Source organism: Mastacembelus armatus, chromosome 20 (genome assembly GCF_900324485.2).
Source record: "Mastacembelus armatus chromosome 20, fMasArm1.2, whole genome shotgun sequence".
NCBI classification, from domain to species: Eukaryota; Metazoa; Chordata; class Actinopteri; order Synbranchiformes; family Mastacembelidae; genus Mastacembelus; species Mastacembelus armatus.
In genome coordinates this window covers 8198655-8220680 of record NC_046652.1, presented here as the reverse complement: position 1 = coordinate 8220680, position 22026 = coordinate 8198655, and the positions used below count along the sequence as shown (strand labels likewise).

The following is a 22026-nucleotide window of genomic DNA, read 5'->3' as shown; positions in this document are numbered from 1 at the left end:
AAAAGTTGGGACACGTGTAGGAACAACTGGGGTCTCTTTTTATACCCTTTGGCAATTTACGATTTTGCTTTGTAGCCTTTAAGTTTCATTTCTTGCAGTACTTAAATGTTAATAAAAAATGAAAAAATTCAGGTCTTCTTCCCCGTGGATCACTGCCAGCTCATCAGCCAGTTCACCAACCAGGTCCACTCCTGGGTCTCAGCAAAGACACCGTCGCCAAAGACAGTCATCAGCAGCCACACTACAGCAAAGTGTTCCAGTCTGGCCAGTCCAGTCACCGCAACCTGCCTTCCAGATGCCGTCTCCTGTCCAGCCAGTCCAGTCTGACTCTCCATTTTACCTGTAAGAGTCTCCAGATCAGCTCCTCTATAGTCCTCCGGCCACAGTCGTCGCTGCAGCCATCTTCATAGCCTGAGCCTGAATCTTCTCCCCAGACAATGCGGGAGTCCATGCCAAAGTCTTACTCCCTGTCAGTCTTTGCCTACTACGCCGAGTTCCCTACTACCCCCTGTTCTGCTGAGGCAACGAGTTAATGAGCCTCACCTGATGCTCATCTGATCATTTGGAGGGCCTGTATATGAGACAATGCTTTACAGCACCTCTTTGCCAGATCATACTTCAATCTATGATGGTAACAGTCATCTCGCCATGCTCTCTGTAGTTCCCAGAAGTACCTGTTGTTCATGTTTCCTGTGAATACTTCAGCCTTGGATATTCCCTCATCTGGAAACCCACCTCTGCCTCAGCAGTCTCCTTGTGTGTCCCTGTTTTCCTGTTTCCCAGTCTATGAAACACACCTGCTTCTCCATGTGTCCTGGATTCCTCTCTCCCAGCCCACCCTACTCACCTGCCTCTCCGTGTTTCTGGATTCCTGTCTGAATATACTCCTTCCTGTGTGTAAAGACTCTCCATCTCCTTCGCTGCTTCCTGGATCATCATCTCCTAAACTGACCTTTTCCTTTGTGCGACTGGAGAGTCGTGCTAATACAAAGACTCTTTCTCAGACTCTCTTAAATATTTTCATTCCAGTTCTGATCATTTTTATTCAATCAAAGCTCTTTGTCTGCAGTCTTGGGTCCAGATAAACATTTCCTTATAAAATGTGACAGATACTGAGCAAAAAACAGTCATAAAGATGCAGAAAAATCAAGATGATATCGCGTCAAAAAAATTACTGGCACTTATCCTGCCAGCTCTCTAAAGTGGTATGAGAAGTTTGAGGTCATGTTAACCTCTCAGTTGTGTTGAGATACAACACTTGGATAGATAATGTATGAAGCCGTTGAGGTCAAAAGCATTAAAGGTCTGAGGTGGACCTATGATAACTGACATTTTCTCGCTCAGTGACCATTAGTTTCACTTCAGAAAAGTCCTGAGAGCTCAAGATGCAGAAATGTTGGTGCAATTAAGTGTGTGGGTGATGGAAAAGTGCTTAGGGTTTGTAAAATTACCAGTATTGATGCCATAATAGGGGTAGTAATGATCCACAAGAACACATCAGTGTTCTCGATTATATCCCAGCACCTGGTAAGACATGACATAATACTCATGTACAAGATGTAGCAAATTGAGTCAAAATACCTATATTGTATACTAGACGCTAGCAATTGCCTGATACTTTTCTTACCCCACATCATTAAAGTAGGCTTTAGCGATGCTCCAAGCTGTGATGAAAATTGTTGGAACTCCTGGGGACATAAAAAAATATATATATATATATATATATACATATATATAGATTATGTAAAAGTGCACACCAAAGTTGTTATTACAAGAGTCACAACCTGTAGTCGATTTGACATTTGGTGAGGTCTCATTCCATGACAGCAGCTAACAGCACAAAAAGGAAGACATTCTCACCCCAGCCAATCAGAATGTAAGCCCAGAAATACTTCTTCTCCGAGAAGAAAGAGATGGCCAACAATGCGTGAAGATAAAGGCCTTCCACCAGCAGCCAGAAGAAACTGGCCATTATACAGTACTGGAAGAACACCATCACTGCTTTGCAGCCAACCTGGCAAGGGGTACAAGACACAAAAGCATCAAATACAACGATCTAGAGACATACAACTCCACACATACAGAGAAGTTTACAGAGAAGTTTACAATTAAGACATTTTAAGTGTTTATAGGTTGTATTTAACCACTAATTGTTGGTTAATGTTTGGTTTCCCAGTTAGCAAACAATCCTTTTGGCCATTTTTATTTTCAACCAGGAACCAACAAACACAAGAGATTTACTCAAATATTATTGATTTATGATTAATCTGTAAATTATTAGAAACCATGTGAAGTCAGTAGTTACTACCACTAAAGCGTGACTATCTAGAAGGGAGTAGAAAGGACACTTAAACGTGTACAACAATATCATTTCAGTTCCTTTACTAGTCTGTGTCCAATGCAACATATATTTTCTGGAAACAGTGTGCAGAAATGTTCCAGTCGATGTTTCAGTGAGCAAGGGACAAGGGAGGAACACTGGAACAAGCATGCTGCATAGTGTAATCAGCTTTATTTTGGCTGACAGCACAACACTTCCACCAGGACAGTAGAATTCATTCAAAATTCAGTTTGCGCCTGTTGAACACTGAGCAGGGAGGCTGCTATTGAATCTGTTACATAAGGACATGAATAAAAGGTTCTTTTTCATAATGTTGTGGGTGGACTGCACTGATGCGTGTAGTTCTGTTGCAGCCTCCTCAGAACAACACACTTTCAAACGCACTTTCACAGGTTCAAGCCTACGGGTTGCTTTGGGACGAGAATCCTAGAGATCCTACAGGGAGGGCATCATGGAGATCAATACACTGCACCCATTTAAAATTTTCAGAGGAAAGATTGGGAGGTTTTTAACCCACTACATTCATATTTACGTTTGCTTTGCTAATTAAGATTTTTTTTTTTTTTTTACATTTAAGATGTATATTTAAGAACTCCTGATATATTATATGAGCATTTTTTACATTTCTTTGAATAGACATTAGATTTAAAAAAATGTTTCTCACGTGGTGCTGAGTAATCAGTCCCGAGGTTATCACACACATATTCTACCACTGATATTAGATGAAAGCCATGTTTTTCTGACACAGGTCTCCACACAGCTCTGCCTCTGATAAATGTGTGGTCAATTTTTTTTTTAAGTAAAAACTCCTGGGGTACTGGTGAAACTGCACACATAACTGAGAGTCTTACTTCCCAGTCTTGTACATACTGTAGAGGTTATGTTTCAGACAACTAATTAAACATTTGTCACTGAAGCTGACTGGGATTTGGTAGCCTATATAAATTGGTTCCCACTTGGCATGTTGAGAGGGGGAAAATGGAGAGAGATGGACTGTCTGAACCGTTCGGCTAGTTCTAATGTGTGCAAATCAGTAAAAACTGTTCGCTGGGGCTCCATTTTAAAAAGCCTGCCATTAGTGCCATGTGGATGAATGATGAGCTTTTTGCTACTGGAAATGCATAGGGAAAATAAGTAAGCTAAGTAAAAAAGCACATACACGCAAATGCACATTTGTTTTCATTTCTCAATTACAGCAAGCATGCAACTGTAGAAGAGATATAACAAACCAAGCATGCAGGTATAGTTGGAAAACAGGCAGGGTAGTGGGCGCTCTAGGACCACGGGCTGGGCAGCCCTGAGCTAAAATGTCCTCACTGTCATGGTAAAGAACTTACACTGAACAATGTATATCTATCCATTTAAGTACACACACACAGCCATAGGTACATCAGGGTACATTACATTAAGCATTTACACCACAACATGAGTAACACCAGCCCTCACACTCACAGTGAAAGTAACCAAGCCAAAATTTGTATAGGAAGTAATGCTGGGGTCATGATGAGCACTATACCACCAAACCTGGCTCTGTGATGTTTTTCAGCCGACCGATGACAGCAGCTGGCTCCTGTCAACCTAATAGTTCCATTAACGCACTGGAGTTGGCCAGAGAGCTCACTAAAAAATACACTGTGAGGCTCCTCTTGTCATGTGGCCACATCATGTAACATAAACCTCACGTTTGCAGGCCTAACCATGGCCTCGGTGGGATGCGGTGGGCTGGTGGTGGTGCAGAAATCTGCCAAAAAATGCGGTTTGATCCAAGTTCAAGCGTAAATAGCCTGTAAGTCTTAAAGGAAGCAATGAAACTAACTTGTAATTTATGAGCACAGTTTTAGGCTTTAGTTATTCTATATGTAATTATATAGCTATATACTGATTGTACTGTTTTGTAATAACATAAAACAAAACCTGTAAGGATGCCAGTCAGGTATTCTCATATTCTAACAGGACTATTTCCTTCATTCATAATGAATTAATGTTGAAAAAATTAGTCCTGGTCAGTAATGTGATTTCACTAGGTCATATCTGATGGTACATATGACCTACAGTATTGGTGGTTTAGTTCAGAGGACTTGTTATTTAAGGTATCATTATAAAAAAATAGTAGTTACATGAGAAAAGGCTTTATAACAAAGCAATAATAGTAATAACTTCATTTGTTTGCGCATCTTATGCATCTTTAAATAGTCGAACAAAACAAGGAACATATAATACAATGAAATGGAAGTAAATACAACATTTCAGTCCTTTAAAAACAGATGAGGAAATAAAACAAGATTAAATGTCACACACAGTTTTGGTCTACAGTGACCAAACGTGCCTTTATGCTACTTTGTCTAAAGTCAGTTCATTTAATGCTGTAGTATTGATGTACTGCATCTCACCTAATGGATGGAGAGAGTTGATGTACAATAGGTTTAGGAGACATTAGTAAATGCACTGGGGGACGATGCAAGACCAGTTGAGAGGACAGTTTGTACTGATGTTAGTTTATGGTGTTCGGGAACACTTTGTGTCTGAATGATGACAAAGTAAGTGTCTTCCACCTCCTTTGTACTGTGAGTTTCTGTGTGTAAAGTTATGGCAGACATTTGTCATTGTGTAGTAGGCAGCCAAAATACACACTATTATATTTATATATTTATCGCAAGCCATATCGCCATTACAATACTGAACAATGTTAATGTGCATCGCAGATTTTCCTCATATCGTGCAGGCCTATTGTGGATAGTTGGCTTACTCCAGGTGTTCAGGTTCACCTTTATCGACTTTGACTCCATTAAGGTTCAAGGAAACAAGAATACCCAAGTGCTTCATCCCAAAACACCCACAGCAAGCAACAGTGTCTCAGACAATAAACTCACAGAGCCTGAGGGGCAGTTGTACACCTCCCCCACCTCGTAGAGGACCACATCCTTAATGAACACAGCGATGGCCTTCAGGATAAATGACACAAACAGATGCATGTGGATGTAGTTCCTTGTGCAGTGGAGCTTCCTAGGACACAAAGAGAAACAAGAATATAGATCAAGACAAAAAGCCCACACACACTACAATTCGATAAAGATGGCCTTATTATCCAATGTTCTTGGAGTTAATAGTTTAAAATTACAACAAATCACAGACTCAATTAACTCAAAATTAAGCTCCTGTGGTTGACCCTGCTTCAGAGAACAATTAATTCTTTTTATGGTCCCTTACATGCCACAGGGCAGATAAAAGACAACCATCAATAGTTTCACAAACATATTTCATGGCTATGGGAGCATGATAATAGTGTCAGTCATCCAAATTCCTCCTCTATGTAAAAAGCTAATGTTAATTCATAAAATTCATTTTGGCCAATATAAACATCTCTGGCCAATATTACATTTTTAAAGCATATTTGTGTGTGAGTGTAATCACAAACTAACTGGTCAACCTTCTACTGAGAGAGGGGCACACTCACGGTAGCAGGGAAGTGATGAAATACCCCATGTATCAACCGTCCTCATGAGAAACCACAGAAACCATTGACAGCTGATAACTTGATTCAGGGTTACGCTTGGCATAAGGGTTAGGGTTGTGTAAGCTCGCTGCTACTTGAAAAGCTTCTTGTTGTGAGTGTACAAGTCATAGGTTATCATATCACAGGTTAACTTATCTTATTACCTATTAAATCTGCTGTCACTAATTGCTAAGGACCTTCTTGCACGGTCTGTTAGAACCATATAAAAATCACATAACCCACACCATCTAGAGAGAAATCAGTTTATATGTTTGTTTCCAACGCAAAAGAGACAATGGTAGATAAGATAAGATACCTTCTTCCCATTTATGTTAAAACATTTCATTTTTCACCATTTAAAACTTATCATTTTCCATCCTTAAAATAAAGGATATTTATAAATCAGTTTCCACATTCCCTGCCCATAATCATTATCAAAGGCAGCGTAACAACAACCTGTTTAATTCCAGAGAGCACAGAACACCTGTGAGATATTTTCACATGGGCAACAAGTGTCCTCTAAACTCTACAGAGTTGTGATAACGTTTTCAGTGAACACACATTTGGTAAGGATTATATTTAAAGAGACTGTGGTCAACCGGCACAAATGTGACAGACACACTTTTGCTCTCTATGGGTAATGTGTGATGCCTAGAGGAACAGGTGTGAATCCTCCAAGCTACCTTCACCTCCCATGGCCTTGTCATTAGTGTTCATGTGGCAGAGTAAAAAAAAAAAACCCTCAGGTGGACACACATTTACATGTAGTGCAGGTCTTTGTGGAAAATATGAAAACTACTTCTGATCAATGACTAGCTGAGCAGTACACAGAGTAGTCGCAAAAGCAAGAGATAGAGTAAGAATTCTGGCAAACATGCACTTTCCTGTAAAAAAAAAAAGCGTTACATTTCCTCACTGAAAAATAAAGAATTGATAGAGAATGGATGGCTGAACAGAAAGAAGAAAATCCAACAGAATACCAACGATAGCCAATGAGAGCAAGCATCCCAGAAAATGTCACTAACCAGATGTTGAGTACTTTTACACCTAACAAACATGGCAGCACATTAAAACACAGCTCGAGCCAAATTGAGCATTAAAAAAAAGACAAGCTTGTTGAATTTTTGCAACAACACAAGTGTCTTTTTAACATATCATGCAAGACATACCACGGTATGTATGAAAATAATAGTGCAAGTTTCATCGTGCAAGTTTCTGTGAAATCTGTGGAATTGCCAACTTGAAATCGTTACTACATACAGCAAGTGTGTGGTCCCCTGGTCTGGTTGAATCATCTAGTGTGTGGGTTCAGATGATTATAATGTTAAATATCAGTTAAAGCTTTACTTATGTCTGTGGTCTTCCACGTTTTGAAATCGGTGGTTTGGTTTCTTTTCCCACAGAGAAAAATCCAAATGCACCAAAATGTGTCACTTCAAACCACAGGAAAACATCCTCTCCCTCCTCAGATGTGTCTGTTAGGGGAACAAAAAAAGTAAACATAGGAAGACAAACCTGTGTTGTGGTTTCTGTAAGAGCATTTATCACTTTAGGCAAATCATACAGTTTCATAAAAATGAAGTGGGGCTCCAGCCGGAAAAACAAGGTGTTGATGCACTGGACTTGCCGCAGATGATTTGGATCGAGACTACCTCGGTTTGTGGCCCTCAGTACGGTTATTTTGTGTTGCACGCGGTGTGGTTATTTTTAGGTCTGTTTTGTTTTTTTGTTTGTTTGTTTGTTTTTAGGTTGGCAATAACTCTGTTCACACCAGACGGTGTCTTAGTGTCAAAGCATTTGTGTATTTGTACCTGAAGATGCAGAGGATTACAATGGCCGTGGTAAGAGAGATGAGAGAAACACTGTGGCCAATGGTGTAGCCTATCTTCACCTGCCAGAGAAATTTTCCCTGCAGAAAAAGAAACAGTATCAATAAAAGTTGTGTGAAGAATACACTCACACAAATGGTTAAATGTGGGCCCAGAACTTTACTCCCCTCAGCACCTGTGTTCCTTTGTTATATTAGTATAATTAACAAAAAACGTTGGTTACAATAATAAACAATTACATTGTTACATTACACATATTTAATGCCAAGTATTTTGAAAAGGAAAAACTTTCAACCGAAGTGCAATAAACTTTCATTTGGATTTGTCTGTTGTATCAAAAAGCCTCAACCATAACTGGAAGAGAGGAATATAGCCAATATAGCCAATATAGCCAATATAGCCAATATAGCCAGGTGCAATATAGCCAGGTGCAATATAGCCAGGGCAAACTACCCAAATGACACAAAAATGAGCAGAAGCTGCTCAAGGTCACGTTTCCCTGCACATTTAATCAAAAGTACCAAACCATGACCATGAATGGTCTTTGGACCTGAGATTTTAATCTTACATTTCATAGACAGAGAATATGGTAAATATGATAAACTCCATCGCTGATGAAGACATTGGGATATGATGCAAATATCACGAGCAATATATTTACCTGAGATTGTACAACCAATTTTTCAGATTTCTTTAATATTTGCCTTTTTATTACAGTGAAATACTTTACAGAATAATGGGAAACCCACACTTTAATTGAAGTGAGTCTTACTGAGTGGGCATGGTCACAAGATCACGGCAGTAAGGTTAATAACGACATCAGCACTAACGGCCATATCTGCTCATTTTTTAACCTCTATGACATCCAGTAAATGTAGTGAAAAATCTGATTTTCTGGAAGTAAGCTGTTGCCACTGCTATAAACAACAGTGGACAGCTACAAGATTCATTTAAGACTAAGCTCTTTTAATAACCTTCTGGTGTTTTAAGTAAAGATGTCTTGAATTGCACTCCTATGTGTTTTCCTGACAGAGTTAGATCTACTGGTTGTTGCTGTCTAATACACCATAAGAACATGCTGGCTGTAGCACGTGTTTAGGTTTAGAGCCTTTCAGAGGAGCTTCAATGTTAGTATCTATTTTGTGCTTGATGAAAATGAGATCAAGAGCTTTGCATCATGTGCCACATTCAGGAATCAAGTATGCAGAAGAACAGACATCGAATTCCTTTTAAAGTACTGCAGCAGCCAAGTCCCTCCTGACTTCTTATGTGGCATACTAATGTCTGCCTCAGAGAGAGTCCACCAAGAAAGCTTTTACCACCCTGTACTGCACATCCACCCTTCATCCTGCTACCTCTTTGTCAACACAGACAATATTAGCTCTCTCTGAATTAAACACAAACTAAATAACACAAATATGTGATGTATTTATTCTCTATCTACCCTGAAGGCAACATGAACAACCTCCAATATGACTCATAAACTCTCATAATAGAGGCAGAAAATACTAAGTGACCCAGCCTTGTCAACAAGCATCAAGTGTGCTGTGATTCAAAGACATTCATGAAAAGATGGATTCTGACTTAGTGGTACAGTCATTTTCATTCACCTTTGTAGTCCAGGTATTTTGATTTTTAAATAATGAATTTTTAGACACTGAAACTAAATTTAAACCTTTAATTTAAATTTGCCTGAGAAAGTAAGGATTCACAATGTGTCTCTTCTTACCTTCCACATGTGAAGTTATAGGTAAAAGTCGATAGCAGAGAAACTTGTTTTTGTGTCAGTGACCGCGGAGGAGAGTGTGGCAGACTGTGTAATGGTGTCTCTGTTGGACAGTTTTAATAATATCTTACATCACAACACATTGCTATTCTGTGTTCTTGAGATCGACAGCAACCACATTTCTGCCTCTAAAACTTTTATTAAGCCCTGTTAACCCTTCACTGTTTGGCTGAATGTTGCCTAGCAATGGAAACAACAGCAATTCTCAGGCGTGGGCTCCGTACGATGTTTTACATGGAAAGATAGAAAGAGGTCACATTTATGTTTAATTCATCATGGTATTAGCAGGATAGTAACATTTTAAAAACGAGCACAAATCATCTGTGATGGTGATTCATGCATAAATTATTGCAAGATGTATCATGGATCCCTGACACTGTTAATAATAATTTGTGATCAGGAAATAAATAAAGTTTTAATTACAATATTTACTTTTCTGTTTATGTACTAGTTAAACAATACGAAATACCATGTGTAAAATACTGAGCCTTAGAAGTGTGTTTATCTATTTTAAGCTATGGACCAAGAAAGGTTTGTTGATTGTTTTCGAAAACTGTCTAACAATACATCACCAGTAGTATATCAGTAATTTGAACTAGATCACTTTCCAAAGTATAAACCTGAAAACATAAGCATTTTTAAGAGTATTCTGTAAATTTCATTCATTTTAATTGTAAATATTCCAGTCACTTGAAGAAATTCAAAATAAAAAACACCACAAAAAAAAAAAAAAGACTGAATGTATGGGTGGGTGCAGAGAAAAACAGTCAAGAAACTCAAGCAATCAATACAACCATTTGTTGACAGACCCAATAACACCCACCCACAGAGAAACGAAAAGCTGCTCTCATTCAATTCTTCCTGCCCACTGGCTGTTGGGATGGTTTCCCACTGTGCTGCTATAGGCCCATTGGGTATCTGCTCTGCTGCTTCTTATAGACTGTGGCGGTTTACTCACTTCATCATCACTAGTGCTATTGAGATTGTATCCGCAGTTGATGGCAATGTCAATAGGCTGCATCTCAGTCCAGCCGTCTGCTGTGCAGGTTTTAGAGAGATTACCTGGATATGAAGAAGACAAAAACAGGGTAGATATATCTGTTATCTGCTCACCAAGCTAGATTACAATTAGTCCAACACTCCATGCTGAGAGACATAGTGTAACACTGTCATTTAGCTCATATACTGGACTGTGGGGTCACTGCAAACAAGCAGAAAACTCTCTCACATTAATGTTAGTCCTTACTGAATTATCTGCACCTGCAGAAAAACACTTGACTCTAACAAATATGGACATTCTGAGTCTTACCTTGTCACTAATCCAACTGTTAATAAAGATTACCATATCTCATGTTATTTGACGAAGTAGTAACATGGCTAAACCACAATGTTTAAATTTAGTAGCTAAAGTAAAAATGTGTTGCGCAAACCTAAATTTAAACTTAATCATCACCAGGATTAGTTTCAGGGGCCTGATAGAAATGGGAGAAACAATTTTAGGTTTAAGTGTTTAAGTGTCCATCAGTGTGATGGCACGAGGAAAGAAACTGTCTTTGTGCCTGGTTGTTTTGGCGTGCAGTGTTCTGTGGTGCCGACCAGAGGAGAGGAGTTCAAACAGTTTGTGACTCCCCTGTAGAACTGTACCAGCAGCTCCTGAGGCAGGTTGTACTTCCTGAGGTGACGCAGAAACTACATCGTCTGCTGTGCCTTCTTGATGGTGGAGCTGATATTAGGTGTCCACTGCGGGTCCTGGGAGATTGTGGATCCCAGAAACTTGAAGGTCTCTGATGCTGAGTGGGCAGTAGCATAGGGGGGCTACTCCTCAAGTCCACAGTCATCTTGACTGTTTTAAAGGTGTTAATTTCCAGGTTGTTGCGACCACACCACAGAGGCAGCTGTTCAACCTCCCATCTGTGTGCAGACTTATCACCATCTCAGATTAGACTGATGATTGTTGTGTCATTGGGAAACTTCAGGAATTTCACAGACAGGTCCCCAGAGGTGCAGTCGTTGGTGTAGAGGAAGAAGAGCGGGGGGAGAGCACACATCCCTGGTAAGCTTCTGTACTCACAGACCAGGTGCTGGATGTGGTTCTCCCCAGCCTCACCTGCTGCCCTCCTGTCTGTCAGAAACCTAGTGATCCTCTGACAGGTGGAGGCTGGCAGAGTAAGCTGGGTGACTTTGGACCAGAAGATGTCTGGGACGATGGTGTTAAATGCTGAGCTGAAGTCCACAAACAGGACCCAAGGATAGGTCCCTGGGGAGTCGAGCTGTTCAAGACTAAGAAAATTGTTGGTGGGAAGTAATTAACAACTGAAACTATTTTTAATGCTGGAGTTTTGGCTGGAGACTGGGGCTGTGGCAACAGCTTGCCCAGGTCACACTGTTGTCATGCTGGTGCTGGGGAGCTGAAGTGAAGGGCAGATGGCTTGGGTCTTAACCTTCTTCCAGATAACACAATCCTGCTTTAATGTTGATGACTGGGACTTAAAAGTAACTGAGGGAGAAGGAGCTAGGACCCTCTGAGAGGCTTGGGCTTGGAACTGCTGGGAAGCTGGAACAGAAACACACTGGGGAGTTGCGTTTGCCTGAAAGTCTGGACAAATCAGGGCCCACAGGGGAATTAAAGGGGTCTGAGCCACCCAAAGCCTCTCAAGCCTCAAGAGTGAATCTCAGCAACTAACTGTGCCACTCTGGGCTCCCACATCGACCAGAGTCAGTCTAGACTTGCTGCTGTATGTGAGAACATGCAGCTACAGCCTGGTCATGGTTGGTGGTGGTCTGGAGTGTGTATAGTCTATAGTAATAACATTTGTAAATAAAGACTATTGTTATAAAGGTTGCCACACATTCTGGGTAATGATGTCACATGATTGTACAGATCTTAGCTCCATTACTTAGAGTTGACTGTCTACTACAAAAAAATCATCTGTTCATTTTGAGCCAGAGTGCAAAATTAGCAAGGATAGCAAAACTGAAGACATTCATTCATTCCTCCATTCATTATCTATACCCACTTATTCCTAATAAGATCTGCTGGAGACTATCCCAGCTCTCTTTGGGTGAAAGGCAGGGGTACACCCTGGACAGGTCACCAGTCCATCACAGGGCCTGAAGACATTTAGAATTAATTGCATCAGAGGGAAGAGGAGCACAGGGTTGAGGAGGTGAGACTGGTGGAAAATAGATGGTGTCTCTGCAACTATTGCTTGCCAACACTAACGGAGAGAGAGAGAGCTAGCGTTTGCTGAAAGAATCTGTGATTTGTCACTGGAAATGTTAAAGGTAAGGTATGGATTAATCCCTTTTGGTATGATAGTGTAAAAATCACATATCATGTATGATATGTATGATAGGTATGATATATGATTTTATCATATATATCCCATACAATTTGGAAATGTAAAGCTAAGAGCATAGCATTAGCATATTAAGATTTATTCATGCTTTATTCATTTCTGGGGCATTAAAGGTCAATATACAGAGCTTAATCAGATGAGACCTTAACCACAATGTGCCTGCCAGCCATATTGCCATGTGTGTACAAAGTGTTATCATGAGCAGGCAAATATAGCAACACATGCTGTTATATTTTGTTATCTATAAATGCTGAGTTTCATGAAGATTTTATTGATTCTCCTAGATATTCTTTTATTTATCTTCATTCCTACAGTCTAATAATACACTCCTGAGCCCCGCACCCTAATGTTAAACATCTTTACTAAATGCATAATGTAACCTTAACCTAAACCTGATACCAACATTAACTCAAAAGCCAAGTCTTAACCCTTTAAAGGTGTGGGGACCAGTCAAAATGACCCAGCTGTACTCAAAATATCCTCACTCCCAAGGTATAAAAATGAAATTGGCCCTCAGAAAGAGGAATGCCCACAGTGACACACCCAGCATGAGTGTCATTAAACCAACATCGTCCACCTTCCTCTGCTGACACAGAAAAACCTTTGAGAGGTTTTTAAAAGTGGTGTTGTGGGCTGAATCCTCCTGAGGATCCTGACTGAAAACATGAGCCAAGGTAGACTTGAAGTCATTTTTCAAGCCCATGGCTTCGGCATTCATTTGTAGTCTGGGTGCTACTCTTACTCTCTTCAACAGATTTATTGCTGCATTACAGAATATGAGAACAGAAGAAAGGGGAAGGAAGGGGATGAACAGAAAAGCACCTGAAAGTAAAGTTACCTCACCGCCATTTCATAAAAAGACATTTAATCTTAAAAGAGTATTTTAATAAATTTATATTATTTATAAATGTATTTACAGATCGCAAAAGTATTGAATTAAAATGCCTACTTACAAAATACCCAATACCCAATTTCTAAACAGTACTATAGTACCAATCCTGTCTTAGAAACAAATGTCCTACACCTTTTACTAAAGGTCTCTTCTTCTTTACATTATGAACAAATGGCTTAAACAGTAACAAGGCAACACTGTCGACAAATCAGCCAATGATGTTTCTACTGTGCACATAAGGTTCCCATTATATTTCCATCTCTGAAAAACTTACAATATTAAATGACATAGAAGCAGATAAACTCACAGACTGACACTTCTGAAAGTCTTCTTACACAAACTAGAAGTTTAATTTGTCAATTCTCATGCAGAAGGAACATTTCGTCAGGATGACGTCCTAGATGATGCGGGTCTGACGCGAGCAGCTGTCCCTACATTTTCTTGTGGGTGATAGAGTAAAGCATGTAGCACAGAGCTATTTTCTCACAAAAAGACTGGTCATGGTCACCTGAGACAACACATCTTTCATAACTACACTTACAATAAGGTAAGACTCTCGTGATTACAGATGTGAATAACTCCATTTTGAAAGTAAATATCCAAGGACACACAAGGAACTTTTTTTTTCTGGCAAAAAAGTCTGACTTTAAGCACGTCAATATTTTTCTGTTCAACACTGTAACTGATTGAAACATATCCAGTTGGACTCAGAGCTACAGATTCCACCCCCCCATGTCTGCCATTATTCAGGGAGGGGATGATTGATTATATGACATTTTCTGTCTCCCTGCAAACTTAATACATGTTGGACTGCACAGATATCTTCCTCACATTTCATCTCTAATGTACAGTTACTTAAACAGATTTTCTGATTCTGATTACAAATGTTTGTATATTGAAGGAAAGCATTCAACTGAATTCACCTGGAAAAATTGGGATACCTTCACTTTATCCTCAGCAGTCACAGATGTGCCCAAAATTCATTAACATGTGATTTAATCCCCAAATAACTAAGAAACAAAATGATATTTAGATTGAGAGCTTAAAACCACCATCAGCATCCCAGTAACAAAGGAGTTTGTTATGGCCTGTTCGATTACTGTCCCATTGCCCTTGTCATAGTGATGAAATGCTTTGAACAGCCTCCCTCTGTCACTAGATCCATTCACTTCTGCTTAAATTTCCAATCATCCCGTGGAGGAAATAAACAGTAGCTGGACAATAAAGACACCTTGAGTTCTGTATACAGATTTTAGTTAGGCATTAAATGTTACAATTCTGCAGAACATCAAGTTCCTGGAGTACAGATCTCCAACATTGTAACACAATAAACACCACCAAAATTTTTCAATGGACCGAGCTGATATTGCACTTTCTAAGGAGAATGAAGCAAACATCACCCCAGCCCCTGACATTCTCAAAACATTTTACAGAGGGACAGCTGAGAGTTTTTTTATGTACTGCATCACAACTTGGTACGCAAGCTGCAACATAAGTGATATTAAAGCCCTGCAGAGGGTAGTTAATGGGACTGAAAGACTCATCAAAGTCTTCTTACCCTCCATTCAGGAGCCTTACCACAGTCCATGCCTACACAAGGCACTAAACAGACCTCTCACACCCACAATATAAACTCTGACCCCCTCCCATCGGGCAGGAGGTTCTGCAGTATTAGAAGCAAAACAACAAGATTATTAAACAGTTTACTCCCCCAGTCAGTTAGTGTTCTTAATAGCCAACGTCACTGTGACTGCACAACATAACTGAATGTATAGGCACATTATTGGACACCCTCATTGTTTCATCTCCTTTGTCTCTTCATCACCTAAATAACTTCATGTCCTAATTATCAGAAGTCATCTAACTATAGTAGTAACACTCAGAATGAAAGAAATAATAAATGTGTAAAAAGAGTTGTCAGTGAAGTGGAGAATTTAGAGAAATTTATGTCTGTGGATCTCTCCAAAGGAATTTACCTCAAGCTCTTTTCATCTTAATATATTTGCCTTGAGTTTGAATGAAAATTCCTCCACTATTTGCATGCACATGGATCCAGGACAGTCGCTAAATTTTGGCATTGAAAATATAATGTAGCAGTGAAACAAGCACTGAATTGAAAAATTAATCATTGGCATTGAAACACAGAAAAAATCTTATTAGCGCTGAAGAAAATTGTTAGTACTGCTGAAAGTCTTAATACATAATATCAATGTCATGTCATTTTTGTCAATGCCATGTGTTCCAATGACAGATTTTACTTTTTTCAGTTCAGTTTGTTTTTGAAGCTGAACTTGTTGGCAACGCTTCCTTTGTAGGAGGTTATACCATCAAACTTTAAGTCTACATCTCCATGATTGAAATGGGTTGAAGCACATGATGTCTGAAATGTAATAATAACCTAAAGTTACATGAAATTATGTAATTGTCGATGAGTCATTAAGAAGTTGTTCCCTGCACAAAACAGGCAATTGTAAAATAAAATAAATGAGGAACAGATTATTAAGGAACTATATACAATACTCCTGATCTGTTTTTTCCACCTGAGTTTAGTTAACTCACAATTTTAAGACAGCAAAACTGACAAAGCTGTGAGGCTCCAGGCAATTCTACTCTGAAAAACACACAGGTGTTGCAGAAACATTCTCCTTCTCCTCATATATCAATTCACAGGAATTTGGTGACATCAAAATATAGGCTGAATATGCCCCTAAAATAATGTAAAAACAATGTTTTCTGTTTCCAAAATTATCTGCCATGACAACAACTTAATGATGAAGGTTTAGTTGGGTTTATCTTGAGGTCAGTGATTAATGGAAACTAATCTTTAAAGTTGGTTTAAGATAAGATATGAACAGTGTCCAAGTCAAACACTGCCGGTTGCCCTAAACATCTTCAGTTTCACTTTAATAAGAAAAAAATATGGGATTAGTCAAATAAAACTGTATTTAGTCAAATAAAAACAAGTTTAAGAAAGGACCCATGCCAGAAATTTTTTTAAAACTATCCTTTCTGTTTTGCTTTCCCACCCGAATGTCATAGACTAGCGTATCAGACTTGTGCAATGTTTGTAATTGCAAGTGTATAATCACTCAGCCAAGCAGCCCTAGTCAGCTCTAATTATGAAAGATTAATTGCTGATATGTCGGCTCAGCTCAGCTTCGCATTATAAATCTATGTGGAACTAGTGTGTAAAACATCAACCTCTAAAACTGCACAGAACAGTTATCTTGCTGAAAACATTAAAATATATAAAAACTAACTTTAAAACGCTATGTATCTTTTAATTTATTGTATTAACCTTTTGAAGTAGGAGGTAAACAAAAACAGAGAAACCCTCTTTGTTTGTTGTTTTAAGACGTGACCCTTTGAAGAAAATCAGCAGATGTGTATCCTCCCTGCTGAACATTTTCTTAGTTTAACCATGTGTGTGCTGTCAGATGTGTTTGTGTGTCTGGCTAACTCAGTGTGAAACAGACCTCTGTGGCTGTAATAAGTTCGGTGGGCAGGACAGCAGGACAGCAAACATATCCCTGATCCCAGAGGGCAGAGTCATTCAGTTAAGTAATTACAAAACCATGCTGCTGTGACATGCTAAAATAGAGAAGGTCTGGAAGCAAGGTGTTGTCCCTTAAAGCAGACACAAGATGCCAAACTGACTTTAAAATGTGTTTTTCACATGTATTATTGTCTTTCCTGTGTCTAGTGATCCACAAAGTGTGTCAGCTGACCATCCAGTGTGGCTCCTGTAGGCCTGCTTTATCTAAGATCAGTTTACTGACAGGCCATGGCAAAAATATTCCCAAGCCACACTGAAAATTTGGCAAATAAATGCAGGAACATGTGCAGGGATTGTCTTGAAGAGCTTCAATTCCTTGACGATTAAACCCAGACAAAACACAAAGCAACGTTAGAAAGGCAAAATAAACAATCCCAGATTGTTTCACTGTCCATAGACAGTTTTACTTGATGAAATGTGACAGTTTAACCTAGCTGTCATTTATTTTGTGCTGGACTGGTCTCAGGACTATGAATTTGTGTATTATATCTTGAGGCAAGAATATCTAGGACGAGGTTTTGCTGCTCTCATGGCTCCCAATTAAATAAACATATGTGTCCACTTCACAAAGTTGTTCTTATATAAGCTAAAATTTATATTGAGATATAAATACAATTAACAAGAAGTGCTGAATGTGTCTCATAAATTCCTCAACAAATGACCTTAATGATCTTAACATATACATAATGGAATTAGCTGCTTAATTCACTAAACCCTGACTGCCAACATGGTAAACAAATTGGTTCTTACAAAAATGTTTATGGTGGTTTAGCTTTGTCACATATCTATTCAAAGCACTACTACAGTTTTAATTTTTTTTTTTTTTTCCATCAGCTTTAAACTGAGCTTCCTTCATGGTGCCATCAGCACATGTGAGGTTTAGAGTGCATCCTTTATTTTTGAAGTGTCGCATTTCACTGTATCTAATTTGCTCATGCCTGTGTGAGCACATTATCACTCCCAGAAAGGAAAAAAAATCAAAAATATACACATTGGAGAGGTGAGGAATTGGATGATTTTTGGATATGAAAAGATAAAACTGTGGAAAATAGTTTAATTAAAAACTTTACAAACTTTACACAAATAATGTAACCCTAAAAGTGCCAGTTTGTGATAAGAATAAATTACATTTCATTTCTTTTAGATTTATACTTAATTGTACACCCTTACTGTGGGTAAAAGAAAAATGACTCAATGTGTAATAGTCAGAGCAATATATTAGTAGAATTGAAAGATAGTATTCATAAATATGTTGTCATTCGTGTTTAATTGCCAAAAATACCAAATATTGAAATGTTCTAAATCTTAGAATGAGCTTTTTAAATCTACATAGGGAGCAGGTCTCCTTTCATGAAGGCAGCCATGTTGTGCCACCATACTTCTATGGTAGCCTCGAATGGGCAAACCAGACACTGGCAGGAATCACCATTTATTTTAAAGTTGACGGCCACTGTACCCTCCCTCACATCTGGAAACAGGTGGGTGGGATGTGACGTATGCTCAGAAGGTTGTATTTTGCAATTTCACCACTAGATGCCACTAAATCTTTGACATTTTACACATTGAACCTTTAAATGCAAAGGCTGCTAGCTTGACTTAGTGCAAAGACTACAAACAAGGGAACATCTAGCTTGGTTTTGTTTGAAGATAAAATCTGACTATAACTCCAAATCTCAAATTAATCCTTGTAGTAAAACCACAGTTGGTACTTGTTTTACTTACTTGATTTACTTTTCATATGGATTAATAAAACTATGTAATAAAACATGTCCCTCAGTTCAGGTTCTGCATCCTTTGAAGGTCGATTGCATCACAGCATCGCAACAAGGCTGTCTCATTTCAAAGGCTCTTTCAAATGGTAAATGCAGTCTCCTTCCCCGGGCAGCAAAGGCTTCATCTGTTGGAGCCTTCGCAGCCCAACTTATCCCAAAATTATTTGCACACCGGTGATGGAAAATGAATACGCTGGACACAAGTGGAGAGTCCATAGATCTCACCGAGCCCAAGTTCACTTATAAGTGTTATTCAGAAGTCTCTACTCAAACAAACAGATAATGATACAAATGTTTGCAAGGGACCTTGTTTTGAACCACTACTAGTACTACTCAGCCTAATGTCTTATTGAAGGGTTCATATATGGTCTGTACTTATAGAAAATATTTCACAGTGAGGTAACACCCAAACAGTAAAGGCCGCATCTTAGTGTGGCTGTGAAAAGTTGGATAATATTACATCTCTCAGTCGGGGCAAGAAACAGCAGTGACTCACTGGGTCATACAGACAGGAACACAAGAAGAGCAGGTACAGAGCTGGAGGTAAAAAGCACAGAAGTGTTGAAAAGATGGATATCCATCAGCACAGATTTGATAATGACTCTCAGAGAGGGAGAAAGAGAAGGTGTAGGTCAAGAAACGTCACATAAAACATCCAAACTGATGTTCATGCTGATCTGGCCCAGTCTGCCCTGTTGTGATGTGCATTTAATTTCATAACCTGATATTCAATTGATGTCAAATTCAAGCAGATAAAAATGTGTACAAGATGTCAAAATAATTTGTATTCATGGCCGTGATGAACTCTGGTTTTCTCGTATACCGTAGACTTAGCCTCATTAGCCTCATCACTTTAAAAACATAAAAAGCTGTAAAGTGTTGCACAGTGTTAATACTATAAATTAGCTCACTACATGTACACAACATAAGAACCAAAAGAAGGAAAATCTAAAACCAGAAAGCACAAAACTGAAACTCTAGAAAAGAAACTTGACATATGATGAAGGTTTGTAGCAGCCACAAGTTTTTCACACTTTGAAATTGAACACCAGGGGAGGACAACCAAGTGTCTGAGGATGGAGGACTGAGAGTTCTGGGGTATAGCAAAAAGTGGCATGTAAGCAGTGAATGCAGATTAAAGAAAATGATTAGCCAAGGTGTTTGATGGCAGTTGATCAAAGAGAATATTATTCTATTATCTATGAGCCTTTTTTGTCTATTTACCACCTGGAACTGGGTCTTTCACCTCAGGATGATCTGACTCATAAAATATAGACCAATGATTGTGAGAATGCAAACATGTGAGGAACGATAAAATGCTGAAAGATCATCATAAAAGGTGCCTTTGTGTGGCTTCCTGTTTACTTTATTTGAATAAGCCATTGATTGACTATTCATGACTCCGTAAGTAGAAATTTCCTGATAGTCGTGAGTGCAGCTTGAGTTCTAGTTGTAAAAAATGCTGGTTTATGTCAGCGCCCATACAAGTAGCTTTTTGATCTTTTTTTGTTTACTTTTCATTCTTTAGCATAGCATTCAAATGGAAGGTGAATAGTTGCAGTTTTTGAAAAGGAACCAGTGGAGTTTTCTGTTCGCAATCACCTGATAACATCGTTCTCACAACACAAACCACTTGAAGGCCAATAAATACTCAACCTCCCATCAATGAAATTCACATTCCAGTTAGAGGCAGAATAAGGCCCAGGGTCAGACTCGGCCTCAGAGCCAAAGTTAGTGTCACTAGGGTTCAGAAGCATCAGGTCAACACAAGTATAAAAAGTCAGTAAGAAGAGCGAGAGAGCTCTTCTTAAGAAGAGCGGGAGATTAGTCACAGGATAATTATGACATTTTCCCAGGCAGCAATGATTTAAAAGAGGCAGCAGTGTTGGTGTCATATCTGTCTGTCCAAGCTACAGCCACATGAGAGTTTTCTCATTTTAGCATGACGCCTGGAAGCAGGAGAGAACAACTAGTCTTCCTCTTTGCAAAAGTTCAAAAATCAGACCACCAGCAACTTTACTTAATATGGAGAAAAAAAGTAAGTTGTGTGTTGATTTTGGATGTCCTACTCAAAGAAAAAGCCACAGGGAGCAACCTTTCATAAGCTAAAAATATGTTACTGTTACTGTCACTGATTTATTGCAATAAGTAATTAGGTCATTTCTTCTCTAAAGCTAACACTGTGTTTGCTGCAGTTACGTATTTTTCATACATTCTTAATGCCCCAAATTATATTATGACAGTACATTAAGAACAAAAAAAAAAACATTTTGAAAATAATTGTACACTGTATTTGTAACAAATCAGAGTGCTGAAAAATCAGTTGTAATTCAGTGAGTTATGCTGATTTTAAGTGTGGACAGACGTCCTGTCTTCAAACCTGCATTATGAGGCACGACTTTGCTGTCCTGCCATGGCGGCTGTGTTGATGCATTGCTGTAATAAACAGCAGTAGCTCATGTGGCGTCTTCATGTTTATATCTATGTGACGGACTGTTTCATGACTCGCACTGATGATTTCCTGGGGCCTTGTTGCCCCTGTGAGGTTGCCAGGCAACCAGTGGAGTCTATCTTGTACTTGATGGCGGTCAGAGTTCATACACGTGTTGATGCACAGTGTTGTCTTTAATAATGTGGGAGCCAAGGGTAATGAGATTTCTAGATACTAACTTTTGTCATCTAACCTTTTATTGTTCCTAGATCTACATTAAAAGCAGAAAAGTTATTCAACGTTTAGTAGAAAGAAAAACGATCATGTCCATTTCTTCACTCACCTAACAATAGTGTTCTCTCCACTTACACTACTGGAAGAACAAACACACTTCCAGTGATCCATCTCCTGTGAAATCACTGACTGGGGCACAGAAAAAAAAAAAACTACTACTAAGTTTATATGTAAGACAGTGAACAATTGGGCCATTGTAAATTTACCTGTAGTGATTCAGTGTCGACTCAGCATTTACACACACCGGGGTGCTGATGTTAGTTTCACATTCTT

General features: G+C 38.9%; 1 protein-coding gene across 1 annotated transcript in view; it reads right to left on the bottom strand.

Annotated features, from left to right (window-relative positions):
* vipr1b (vasoactive intestinal peptide receptor 1b) overlaps positions 1 to 22026 on the bottom strand; it is a 42557-nt gene that overhangs the window by 8216 nt on the left and 12315 nt on the right. The window contains exons 4-9 of the mRNA XM_026292134.1: positions 10408 to 10511; positions 7646 to 7743; positions 5212 to 5344; positions 1861 to 2014; positions 1628 to 1688; positions 1452 to 1524 (exon numbers count right to left, since the gene is read on the bottom strand). Coding sequence (XP_026147919.1) covers positions 1452 to 1524; positions 1628 to 1688; positions 1861 to 2014; positions 5212 to 5344; positions 7646 to 7743; positions 10408 to 10511 — 623 coding nt within the window. The remainder of the gene's footprint in view (positions 1 to 1451; positions 1525 to 1627; positions 1689 to 1860; positions 2015 to 5211; positions 5345 to 7645; positions 7744 to 10407; positions 10512 to 22026) is intronic.